At 45.8% G+C, this 12,739-nt stretch overlaps 1 protein-coding gene across 4 annotated transcripts in view; it reads left to right on the forward strand.

Moving 5' to 3' along the window:
* UNC13B (unc-13 homolog B) overlaps positions 1–12,739 on the forward strand; it is a 315,070-nt gene that overhangs the window by 208,912 nt on the left and 93,419 nt on the right. For all 4 annotated transcript variants that reach the window (XM_019531900.1, XM_019531901.1, XM_019531898.1 and 1 more), the window contains 2 exons: positions 3,631–3,858; positions 4,009–4,150. In XM_019531900.1, coding sequence (XP_019387445.1) covers positions 3,631–3,858; positions 4,009–4,150 — 370 coding nt within the window. The remainder of the gene's footprint in view (positions 1–3,630; positions 3,859–4,008; positions 4,151–12,739) is intronic.

Raw genomic sequence — 12,739 nt, forward strand, 5'->3', positions numbered from 1 at the left:
TTGACTCCCAGAGCTTAAACTAACTTTCAAAGTCCTCCAGACTTTTTTGATTCATTTCCAGACTGGAAGCCAAGACTGTTGTTTCTGAATAAGAAGCTTCTAAGACTTTGATAATGTTACAGCCCCAGAAGCTGGCTCTGAGGATGGATTGTTTAATGTAATGGATATGTTTGCAGCATGACAAATGTTTCGGTTCCCAGGATGAGTGGTGGTTATAGCACTACAAGCTGAGCACACGCTTGCTTCCAGAATTTGGTATTGGGAAATATTTGCACCGAATGAGTAAAGATCGCTGTATTTTAGACTTGAATGTCTATTTTAAGTTCCAAGAACAAATAATATCTAAGCATTATCCTCCCACTGAACAGCTGTCTTGTACACTGTCAGTACTGCATTCTTCATTTTTTCCTTATTTAACTGCCAATATCCTTAATGTGTTATGATTCTGCGGTGATCTTGGTTCCAGGATGGTGAATCATCATCATAGCTAGATTATTTTTTTTTATTCCTCTCCTGCATCCGCTCACACATTGACCAGTGCCATGATTCATTTCAAGAGGCAAGGATTTCTTAAGGTGAGATCTTTTTTGGACCAACTGCGCAGTTGGGGTAGAGTTGGCGAAGCTTTCAAAACAAGACATCCCTTGTCGGGTCTCTGATGAGGTGAGAGATGGTCTTCAGTACTGATGAGAGAGGATGTCTTGCATTCAAAAGCCATTTCACTCTACCCCAACTATGCAGTTGCGTCAGTAAAAGATCTCACGCTCAGAAATCCTTGCCTCTCACATAATTTCTGGACCATCGTGGCTACACTATCACTTTGTAGCTGTGTGCTTCATGGTCAGGGATTTCCTCTGAAAACCCTGATGAAGCTGCTTTCACTTTTGCCCCCGATGCCTTTAAGTTTGCAGTTTGTTCTGGCCTCCCATGAAGTCAGCAGGCTGTCGGTTCATTTTAGATTTCAAGACCCCAAACAATTGTGATTGAAAACACGGTCCAATTCTGTTTTGCAGCTATCTCAGAACTTTATGTAGGCGCACATAAGGGATAGAGAGCACATCTCAGGGCTGAGTCTTGTTATGCTGCGGTAGTGCTTTGTGTTTGAAGTTCAAAGCATTGCCCTAAGGACCATTTCCACTTCACTCCCTTTTAGTAAATGCTAGGTCTGTAGTGGGACGATTGGCTGATATGAGACCTCGCTTTGGGAGGAATGTGAAAAAATACTGGTTCTTCACCAATGAGGTGGAGACGGCTGGGATTGCATAATTAATTCACACTTTATTTAATTTAGTCTTCAACCAATGTTTGGATGCTCTGAGGCTCTCTCTCAGTAAAGCCTTTCTTGTACTAAATAAAATGCAGGATAATAAGCCTCTAGGAAGTACAATGAAAAATAATTAACAGGTATTGAAAAGGTATGGTCTGTTTTAGATCAAGTCTCACCCTGAGAATATGCCTCAGTATGCAGCATCCTTAATGAACCCTTGCAACTCCGTGGACTGCAATCTATTCCAAGGAAATACATTTTTTACTCTTTGTAAGACTCGGGAAGTTATGAGTTGCGTGTTTTTATTGCAGTGAATTTCAGGCATTCGCCTGACAGCCCTGGGAGCCAAAGTGTCTCTAGTCCATTAGTCAGTCGCCTTCCTGCTGAGATTGCTAGGTTTTTATGTGCACACATTCCTATTGTTCATCTCAGTCCCCGGTCTCTGAAAGTTTTACGTGATCCAGAATACCCGTGTTATATCAAGATCATCACCTGTTTGCTTCAAGAAGAGCTTGGCTAAGTTTCACATTAACAGGTGTCCTTGTCACCCGCTGGCTTTCTCCAGGCGCGCACCAGCATCGATTTAGCTAAACGAACGTTTTAAAGCAATTTAGTTACAAGCACAGGATTATGCACAGATAGCGTACCTAGGGTTGAGTGGCTTATTGCTGCTTAAGTGAATCCAGTAAAAAGGAAGCAAGCTAAAGCAATCTGGCTCTCAGATGGATCTGAATGCCCACATAGGGTTTTGTGTTGATCTGACTGCCTCTTGTAAAAACACGTCCCCAGTTGAACCTCTGCAAATGTTATGCCTAGACAAAGGCTTGGATCCACTTGCTGCCTTATGTCACAGAATCATAGAAAATGAGGGTTGAAGGGGAGCTCAGGAGGTCACATCTAGTCCAGCCCCCTGCCCAAAGCAGGACAAGCCCCAATTACATCATCCCAGACGAGGCTTTGTCTACCTGGGTCTTCAACACCTCCAAGGATGGAGACTGCACCACTGCTCTAGGGAGCCTGCTCCAGTGCTTCACCACCCTCCCAGTGAGATTTTCCTCCTATTACCTAATCTCAATTTCCCTTGCTGCCCATTTTTCCTTGTTCTGTCATCTGCCTTAAGGTGTACTAGCTTGTTAATCACTTTTTTTGTATTTGTTCCCCAAATCCAATGTTAAAATGGCACTGAATTTTCATGAGCCTTTGGCATGACTAAAAAAAGGGTACTTGAATGCATTAATTCCTAGGAGCATCACCACCCTCTGTGTCCTTGTAAGAAGCTTTTGGTTTGCAGGTCCAATCTCTGGTTGCACTAGGTGATCTCTTGGGGTCCCTTCCAGCCTTGCTTCTCTATGAAATTAGGTTCTTGGAGGTGTACAGATGTGTACAATGTGCCTGGTTTCCCAATGTAGATGGGTACCTTCAAAGATGATGTTCTCATGCTGGCGTCATGTATTTGTGACCAGTGCGCAGTATGTACTACACTGGCACCTTTCTCTCTTGTGGGTTTAGGTGTCTCCCCTTCAGTTTGGTTTACTGCCTTTCAAATAGGAATTGCTATAGCAACCTATGTCTCAGAGGGAGATTTTGGAAAGTTTAGGTGGTTTACATGAACTTAAAAATAAAAAGTGAAACGTACCTGTTTTGAACGATGGAACGTTGGAAAGCAGACTTGTTTCATCGCAAATCTCATCGTAAGTTTTGGATCACACATGAAATCCCACGCAGAAAGTGGCTAAAGGGGGATGAAGTTGCAAATTGGATTTAGAGCAGAAAGCGTTTCTCTGCGGAGGAAACTCATTTAATATCCATCTTTTTTGTGCCTTAGTGGCAAAAATAAAATGTTTTCTGGAATCCAGAGCTACAGCACAGTACAGTTTGCTACTCGAAGGCGGTATCTGACTGCACTCATGCAACTTTGCTGTAAGTTATTTGCATTACCCAAGAGCCTCAGTCGTGGATGAAGATCGTATTGTGCCAAGCACTGTGTTCATGCAGAACAGACAGTGCCTACGCAAGGTGAAGGTGAAACAGCAGATGGAAGTAGGACAAAATTGGCTCGCACAGTACAGGTTCAGCACACCAGGCACCTAACCTGTGTCAAGTATTTTCATAGAGTTCACACAAGTTGAGTTTTAAGGAGGGCAGCGAGCAATTTCTACAGATGTGGCCCTGATTAGCCGTTTCCTTCCTAGTGGTTGAAATGGGATGTACATGAGTGAAAACTTAAGTCTGTTCAGTGGGAAGAAGCTTTGTACTAGGGAATCTAGTTTCATGGTGACAGGGTTGAGCGTCACTTAACTTTTATATGATTGCCTCTGGGTTTGCAAACTTTTGATAACTCATTCATACCTTGCTACACCCAGGAGCAGCAGAGAAGAGCTCTAAACATGGAGCTGAGGATCGAACCCAAAACATCATCATGGCCATGAAGGATCGGATGAAGATTCGGGAGCGGAACAAACCAGAAATCTTTGACTTGATCAGAGATGTCTTTTGTGAGAGCAAATTAGCCCACGCTCAGCAAATGAAGACCGTGAAACAGAGCGTGCTCGATGGCACCTCCAAATGGTTGGCTAAGATCACTATCACTGGTAGGCGGGCTGCTCTTGGGGTTAAACGGAGGCTGTAATTGGGGTAGCATCCTGGTTTCTCAGCATAACGTGTCCCACTGCTCTCACACAGTAAAGACGTGCAGTCTTTTAGCATGGTAGGCTTACAAAACATTTCTTTTTCCCCTGCAGTGGTTTGTGCTCAGGGTCTGCAGGCCAAGGACAAAACCGGATCTAGTGATCCATATGTGACTGTTCAAGTTGGCAAGACAAAGAAGAGAACGAAAACCATTTATGGCAACCTGAATCCTGTTTGGGAGGAGAAATTCCACTTGTAAGTGCTCACTGAATGTCTGTCTTTGCTTTTATCCACCTCTCTCTCTTTCTTTATGAATATATTTTATTTCCTGTCTATTTTACTTCCTTTGTCAATACATGTCACTGCACCAAGTATTGTAACATCCATTTCCTCTGTTTTTCTTCTACATAGTGTATGTTCCTGTTTAGGGGAGTCTTAATTATGATGGCATGCGTGCCATCCACAGCCGTGTTCACACAACCTTATCTTCACTGCTTGTTTGGCCTGTCTATTGATTCTCTACTCCAGCAATTTTTGCATAGAGTGTTATTATATAGACGTTCACAGTGGGAAAAGAAATTCCTTAATCTGAAGGTCTTTCAGGTCCTGAAGGCGACGCAGAAAACACAACTCAAATATGTTTTCGGGGGCGAAAGCTCAGGAAGTTTTATTGCTGTCGGGCAGTGCAGCAGTTGGTCTGATTAACAACCAGTCTGACTTAGTGAAGTTTGCCCTGGACAGGGAGAGACATCGCATGTTGTTCACACTCCCTGAGGTCTCTACAAGGGACAGGCCTCCCAACTCCTGTATTTATACTTGTGGACCCCCGTCTCATGCCCACTCTTCTCTTTCTGTCTGTCTCAAGATGTTCATCTTAATCTGTTTTGCTTGCTAAGTTGAAGCACCTGTACTTCCATTAGTAAGTTCTGCCTTTTACGTGTGTAGCTGCCGTGTTTGTACTTCCTTTTTGCTCATTGGTATGTTTTCTTTTTTTATTGGCATGTCCGGTGGTCAGGAGGCCCCTTTCTCCCAAACTGTTTTTCGGCACCATAACTTAGCATAACCATGGCCTGGCACAACCAGAATGCCTACCGTCACTTCTTGCGGCGGCATCTTAACAAGGTTGTAGCTCACTGCCGTAGTAGCTCGTCACTTATTTCTATCAGGGAACTCCTAGACTGGTAACTTGAGGGATTATCTCTTTACAAGGTAAGCAACCTATTTTAGGCAAATCCAAAATAAAGGCTTCAGGCACAGTGGCTTATATAGCAAATAAGCTCTAAACGCTGAGGAGTTTATTAGACTAGGAATAAGTCATTGAGTTAATGAGAAACACCCCAAAGTGATCACTGTGCTCATTGTAACTGATGGTAAAGGACTGAAAAAAACGGAGGATTGTAAAGCTTCTGGAAGTTTTTTTCAAAACAAAAGCTGGTTTCCTTCAGGCCGGTGTCCCACTAGCTGGTCTCTCTCCATTCCCTTTTTCCTCCTTTCTTACCTTCCTCCCTGCTCGTCCCCATCCCAGCCTCTGCATGCTGTGACTTGCTCTTTATGTTGTATTTCAAAACTGAATACGTGTGCACCAGAGCTTTTGCTACCTACCGTGTGCGATAAGATTTGTTTTTTCCCAAAATAATTAAAATATTTCAGTGCTCCTTGTTAATATGATAAAATCTTTAATTTTTGTCCAGGCTTCTCAGTCTGAGTTCAATTAAGTTTACAACTATTGCCTGGAAGTACACCCAAGTTAGCATTGTAATAGCTTTGTAATCAAAGCAGCAATAAGTCTGCTTATTCATGTGGGAGTCCTTAAAGCCTTGGCTTACCACACCTAAGCAGTTACCATGGTAGTTGCAGTGCATGCCACCCCGGGTTTAAGAAATACAACACATACCGCACTGGAGAGAGACAGCACAATCGGATAAATGTCAAGATTTTTATTGATGCTACTCTGCAGTTTTATGAAAAGACCCATGATTCAGCAAACGCTGTGAAAATTGATCTCAGTGTTGACTTGACTTTAAGTAGTCAATTGAGAAGGTACCAAAAGCTATGGAGAGTTTTGCAAGCCGAGGAAAATAGAATTTAACCAGGCAAGATATCAAGATTTAAAGATGCAGAAAATAAACTGTGCCAGGGTCAATGTGCCATGGTTCTGGGTGTCGCAATTCACCTCGCCTCGGATGAAAGAAGAGACGTTTTGGTGACTCTGAGACTGGTGACTTTTTTTTCTGGCTGTCTGGTATTGAAGAGAAGGTAGCAAAGCTACTGTTCTTACCTCTAGGTAACTTGACCAAAAATAGCCTTTTCTGAGAAATCTCTGCCCGGGAGAAGCTGGCTTGGAGAGTGAGCATTTGGGCTGTTTTTAAGAAACGACCTTATTATCCAGGTGACAAAAGCTGCTTGCGGTTGTTGTTTTTAGATAAGCCCTCGCAGTCCTGTCCTAAAAAGCGGCGGGTCTGAAAGACCAAAAGCCCCTAGTGGAAGAAATCAAAGAAGATGGAGAAGCCAGGTCAAAGTTGGTACCTGGTTGGTGGCTGCACTTTCATATTGGTTTTTGATTTCTGCTTGACACATGACACGAGCTCTGTCTAGCTGTCCTGTGTAGCTACCGGTTATTAGCTGGCTGACTTTTCAAAGGCCTCTTCATTCAACATGATTGCAGTTTGAATGCCCATTTAAAGACATGATAAAGCCAGATGTCTATTTATATCAGAGGTGAATCAGTTAGCCATAAGGGTACAGTGCTAGGAAGCATGTCTAATGACCTGTAGTGCTGTTCACAGCTACTGGCACAATAAAGCTCATGAATGTGTTTAGAATTGTAATTGTGAAAGCTGTTTTTAAGACTGCAGTAGCTATTCCCAACATGGTTTCTTCAGGCTTCTTAGGTGGAAGTAAGGAAACATGCATTAGATGAAACCTTTCTCTTTAAAGGTGACCTTGCTTCTTACCTGCATGTTTCCTTTTCTTTGAAACTGCACCTGGCAATTAAAACCCAGTGTGGCAATCCAGGTTCAGGACCATATTCCTAGAAGAAACCCTAGCAAGCATTTTGAGTCTGTATTAGCAAAGCAGCCTAGATTACCATGTGCTAGTGTTTAGGTTCATGACCAGCTCCTGCAGTGCATTTGCAGTTGCGTGAGCAAGCTGTTTTGCAAAGCAGTCACAGTCAGCATGTCCTGTTGTTGCCTGATGAAAACCTGCTCTCGCTACCTTAGGTAGTGTCCTGGAGAAGTGGGGCTGGAGGGGAGCCGCAGGGGTCCAGCCTCTGCCTGAGACAGGATCAGCCCTGTGCAAACCATCCTGTGCAACCACAATCTAAATTCTGCATAAGACTACCTTCAGCCTTGCTGCAACGTAGACCTAACACCCTCATCTGCCACGGGGAAAGCAGGGGACTCGCAGCAGTCATGAAATGCTGTCAGTATATACACCAGAGGTCCCAGGTAGAGAGCCATGCCGCCCAGTGCAGAGGAAGACAAATGTCCCTGACCCCAGATATGGCAGTTGGTCTGATCCTGAGCAGAGGGGCAAGATCCTGTAGCAGGAACCTGTGGCTTTGGTTCCAGCAGGACAAACATTGCACCCCAGCTTTAGTTGTAGTCAACACCTAATGCCTCTGGGGATGCTTAAAAACACCATGACACACATAGCAGGAAAAAAATCGGGGGCGTGAGCAACCAACAAAGCTCAGAAGCCTGGAAAATCCCCATGGTAGAAGATAGGCATTGCTACACCTGGATCATCCTTGACTGGTGGCTCTCTAGCCCCTTGAACATCTCCGGTGATGGAGAGTCCACAACTTCTATTCAGGTCATCTATTCCACTGCTTCGCTATTCACACCGTAAAGAAGTTTTTCCAGTTCTCCAACCTAAATTTACTTTGCTGCAACTTCAAGCCATTGGTCTGCATCCTTCTCTCTGCAGTAAGAGGAAAGGTGCTTTCCCTCTGCTCTGTGGCAGCCCTTCCAGTGTTTGTAGGCTGCTCTCATGGCCCCTTTTAAGCACTTTTTCCACAAGCTGAATATGCCCCGCTCCTTCAGCCTTTCCTTTTATGACTTACCTTTCAAGTCCTTGAGCATCTTTGTTACCCACCTCTCCAACTCTTCCACATCCTTTTTAAAATGTGAAGTCTGGAACTGCACCCAGTATCCAGGGCAGGCCTAACCAGTGCCAAACAGGGAGGCCCCTGTCTGCTGCTTCTATGGGTGCAGCCCAAAACTGCATTCGCTTTGTGTGCGGCTCCTATTGAATCTGTGATCTACCGAGACTCCCCAGTCCTGGGGGTCAGCCATCTGTCCCTCATCTTGTGTTGTGTGTTTTTGATTATTCTTCCCAAGATGTAGCACCTCTCTTTTGTCCCGATTGAACTGCACCCTGTTAACTCTAGCCCAGCTTTCCAATCTGTCACAGTCTTTCTGAATTGCACTTGCATCCTTCAGCGTGCTCACATCTTTCCCAGGTAAAAGTCCTGTTCAATTTAAATTGGTATTTAGCAAGTTGTATGTTAATGGAAATAGAAGGCCTGTAAGTATTGCTCTGCTCCTTTCTGCACAATTCATTTGACTGCAGATCTTTGTGGGTAGAGGACTTCCTTTTTATGTGCATGGTGTCTGCCTCAAGAAAGCCTGACTGGGACTTTGGGCCCCTTCTACAATCCAAATACAAGTGGGGGTTTTGTTTCATCCAGTGCAGTCTGAGGCAGGGCTCTAGTTCTGTTCCAAATTCCATCAGTTGGCTTAAAACTCTCCAGGAGAAAATACAAATTTCCCAATGAATTCCCTTTTGCAAGGACTGTGGCCAAGCACCCGCCTGTGTAAGCCACAGCAGCGGCAACATAAGTTAGGGGAAATAAGTATACAGGTAAGAAGAAAGCGGCTTGGGCTTGTCAAGATGCTTTAAATTGCGGATTGAGACTAGATCTCAGGAAAACTCCCTGCTAGAGCAATGAGGCAGGGGCGCAGCCTGCTTGGAGAGCGGGGGAATCTCCAAGAAGGGGGTGGATAAGCATTGGGCAGGGGTGATTTGGGAGCAGCACTGCTGTGTTTGAGCAGATAAGCCCCTGAGGTCCTCCCAGGCCTATGATTCTGCCAACTCCAGGCTGGGGAAAGTTCATGCCCGTTAGGGATGGGTTCTCTAGAAGCTGGCTGCCCTGCGTTTCCTGGCCTCGAAGCGAAGTGAACCGTTGCTGTAGAAGAGAGGTTTCCCATGGAGGCTGCATTGTCCTGCCCAGGTGTTGGAGGCTGAATGATGGGTGTGAAATCATTCTGTCTGGATCAGATTACCTTGTTGCTGGACACTTTGCAGGAAGCGTGTTTGTTCCCTCCATGCAGAAGGGTAGCCGAGTTAGAATAAATGCAGTGCCTCCCTCCAGCAGCTAATCAATATTACACTTGGATGCATGCAGCCACAAATAATATGGTTCATTAATGCCAGTCCTTTGGGAACAGCACTACTGGGTAGCTAACGACAGTGGTGTCACTTGACAGCTTCCGTTCAGTTCCCTAATCTTCCTTTCAGCAGCCGGGGCTATTATCACGCTCAGTGTCTCTCAATAAGCTCTGTATTTACGTGTGATTGTTCTTCCAAGCTAGCCCCTTCTGGGACGATTGCATGTGGAAATGTCAGCATCGCTCTGATGTCTACCTGGTCTCTGCCGTTCGGCTGCATCTTTGATGGCTCTGGAGCCTTTCAGTTTTGCCGCCTTCTCCCCATCTGCCCGGGTCTCTGTGGGCCGCGCACGCTGAAGCTGGCACTACCGTGAAATCGCACTTGCTTTCCCAGCTCAGTGACCAATGTGTAGCCTGGATCTGAACAGCGAGGTGAATGCCTGGGAGGGATCTGGGATCGTGTCGTTGAAGATTCAAGTGATTCTGACCATTTGCTTCTGCCCTCGTACTTGGGGAGGCTGCAAGAGTCGCTTGTATAAGCGTGATGCAGGGGCAGGGAATAGCCAAATGGTCTCACTTGCTCCTCCGCTCTGCGGATCTGCTTTTATGGATCGAGCGGGGGGTTTCTCTAGGTTCTGGTTGAATAAACAGCTGCTCAGGAGGCAACGGCAAATGCTGGCTGAACCCCAGAGCTGCTGCAATCCTTCTCCAGGTCGTCTACCTCTCTGGTCTTTCCTTCGACACCTCTGTTTGAGGCGTGCTCTTCCTTTCCTCATGCTTCTCACTCCAGGGACCACATCCTCCTGCTCAGTTCAGTTTGCCGATGACGTGCAAAAGAGCCAGCTCTCCATTCCCCGGGGGGATCTCTGGCCAGTCCCGTGTTCCAGGGATCTTTCTAATATCGCTTAAATGGCTCAGAAGCCTTCCCTTTCTTCCCTCCCCATCATTGCTGACATCTAGACTAGTTAGTTGGCCTCTGCCGTGCAGGGACCTGCTTCTTCAGGCTGTGTCCAAGCCCTCCTGCTGCTTCCTCTAGCACTCTTCCTAACTGTGCACATCATCACAGCTTTGGCCCAGGCCCTCACTGATGATCTTCCAAGGTCCCTTCCAGCCCTGATGTCTAGGAAAAACCTTGCGTCTTAGTCGAGAGGGATGCACCGCATCACTTTCTAATCCTCTGGACAGCTGCCTCTGCCCCTCGAAACCATTCAAAACTGCTGCAAAGATCATTTTCTTGCTCATTTGCTTTTCTGATTTCTATCATCACTGCAGTGCCCGTCTTCATCGTTTGCTTCTTGTGCAAGCACTTCTTCCTTCCTTCTGCGCTGCCTCCGTCTGCAACGTGGTCTCTGGACTAGACAGTAAAGCTAGTACCAGTTCTCCTTCAAATCCCTCCTCGCACTGGGATGCCTGAGGGAAGCTGTTGCTGGAGGGCAGCTGTCAAAATGCTTGCTAGGCACTTCTGATGTTTATTTTTGCTTTTCTTTTCTTTTTTTTTAACTTAAAAACATTTGAAAGGCATCTAGCTGCACGGTTTGAGTCTGTAAAGGTACTGCTGTTTCTTTGGTCCTTCCCCCTGGCTCCCGTGTTTGCTATGCAAGCTTGTTGACTTCTTTGTTTAGGAGATGGCCAGCTCTTCATAGCCGGGGTTGCATCTTCCTCTGTTTTGTAGGGTCTCGAGCCCAAAGTGATCCTAATTCTCTGTTACTGAGCTTCAGATTACAAAGAAAGGATAAGCATTTCCTTCATTTCTCAGGCTTTTGATTTGAAGGTTGGGGTTTAGCTGATTTTGGAGCAACGTGCTAGCAAGTCCAATACATGGTAGAGTTGCATGCTACAGCTACGCTGCCGTTTCAGTGGGGTTAGCCTGTGTGTGTCACCTTTCCTGGGGGGATTGTCCTGGGGGAACATCATGACATTCCTGCTCTGAATTTGGCTGCCCAAAGGTAAAACCACTGCAGTTGTCCCTGCAAACTCATGCAGAACCAAAGACTCCTGGACCAACTGAAAGAGATCTTGATTCTTGTGCTCTGCAAGCTTCTGCTTTTAGTCTCAATGGTGAGTCACTTTGCAGTCCTTTGTGAGCTGCCAAATGCACAGGGCGCTGCAATGTACGTGTGGCAGCAGTTCTGCAAAATGGTGGTAGCATCCCACTTGGCTCCAGAGTTGGTTTTATGGCTTCATTTGGCTTGACTCCAGTTGCAGTTTAGAGTTTGTCTGTTAGTCATGTTAGATGCTCAGTCAGGGGCTTAATGGTTACAGGAAAGCGAACCAAATGCGGCTGTTGCTGCTGCTACCCGATGGAGTCTCTTACCGTCCCACCAGCTAGAGAGCTTTTCTTTAGGAAGCAGGGTTAGGATCATAGAAAATGAGGGGGGAAGGGAGCTCAGGAGGTCACATCTAGTCTAACCCCCTGCTCCAAGCAGGACCAGCCCCAACTACATCCTCCCAGCCAAGGCTTGGTCTATCCAAATCTTCAGCACTTCCAAGGATGGAGACTCCACCACCTCTTTAGGCAACCTGTTCCAGTGGTTGCTTTTTCTCTTCTCTCGTTGAATATTTTCCCCTGTCTGGGTTTTTGTAGCCACTTCTTATTGACTTTTCTTTTAATTCAATCATATAACCGATATGCTTATTTCACATCTGCCACTAATAAAAAAACCCAACAAATTTATGTTGTCTTTAAAATAGAGGTGGGGGGGGAACCAGCGGTGACCAAATTGTTAGCAGGTGTTCAGTGGCTGGAGAGTGTATTTAGAGATGAGCTACTTCCTCTGTCATGGAGAAGGTCTTGGATGCCAGTAGAATATATTAATTCACAGTTCTTAGGATTGGGTTTATGATGTTTAAATTGCAAAAGCTACCATTGTCCTTCAGAAACGCGGTTGAATCTCAAAGCTTTGGCTGTTCCAGCATGGTGGTTTCTCTGGCAGGCATGGTGATGCTGGCTTTTAGTTCTGGATGCAGAAACAATTTGCCACGTGATCAGCAAGGATGTAAATTTGGCACATAAGTCACTCCATACTAGCTGACTGTGTGCACTCTCTTATGCAATGGTGAGTACAAGGTAACTTACCTCGTAGTGAGATAGGGCATGTTAATGTTACCTTGCATTGAGCATGTATTAAATGTAGGGTAGATATTGCAGAGTGGCTGCTGTGGTGCAAGTCCTCATCCTCCCTGCCTTATAGTTTCATAGTTGGTCGGGTTGGAAGGGACCTGAGCAGATTGAGTCTGACTCCCTGCCATGGCAGGGAAGAGTACTGGGGTCAAACAACCCCAGCAAGGTGTTCATCTAACCTCCTCTTAAAGCCCCCCAGGGTAGGAGCCTGCACCGCTTCTCTTGGAAGTTGGTCCCAGACCCTAGCCGCCCTGACCGGGAAGTCGCGCCTCCTGATATCTAACCTGAATCTCCCCTCTGCCAGCTTGTGACCGTTATTCCTGGTCACTC

Source organism: Crocodylus porosus, unplaced genomic scaffold (assembly GCF_001723895.1).
Source record: "Crocodylus porosus isolate Cpor-Errol unplaced genomic scaffold, CroPor_comp1, whole genome shotgun sequence".
NCBI lineage: Eukaryota > Metazoa > Chordata > Crocodylia > Crocodylidae > Crocodylus > Crocodylus porosus.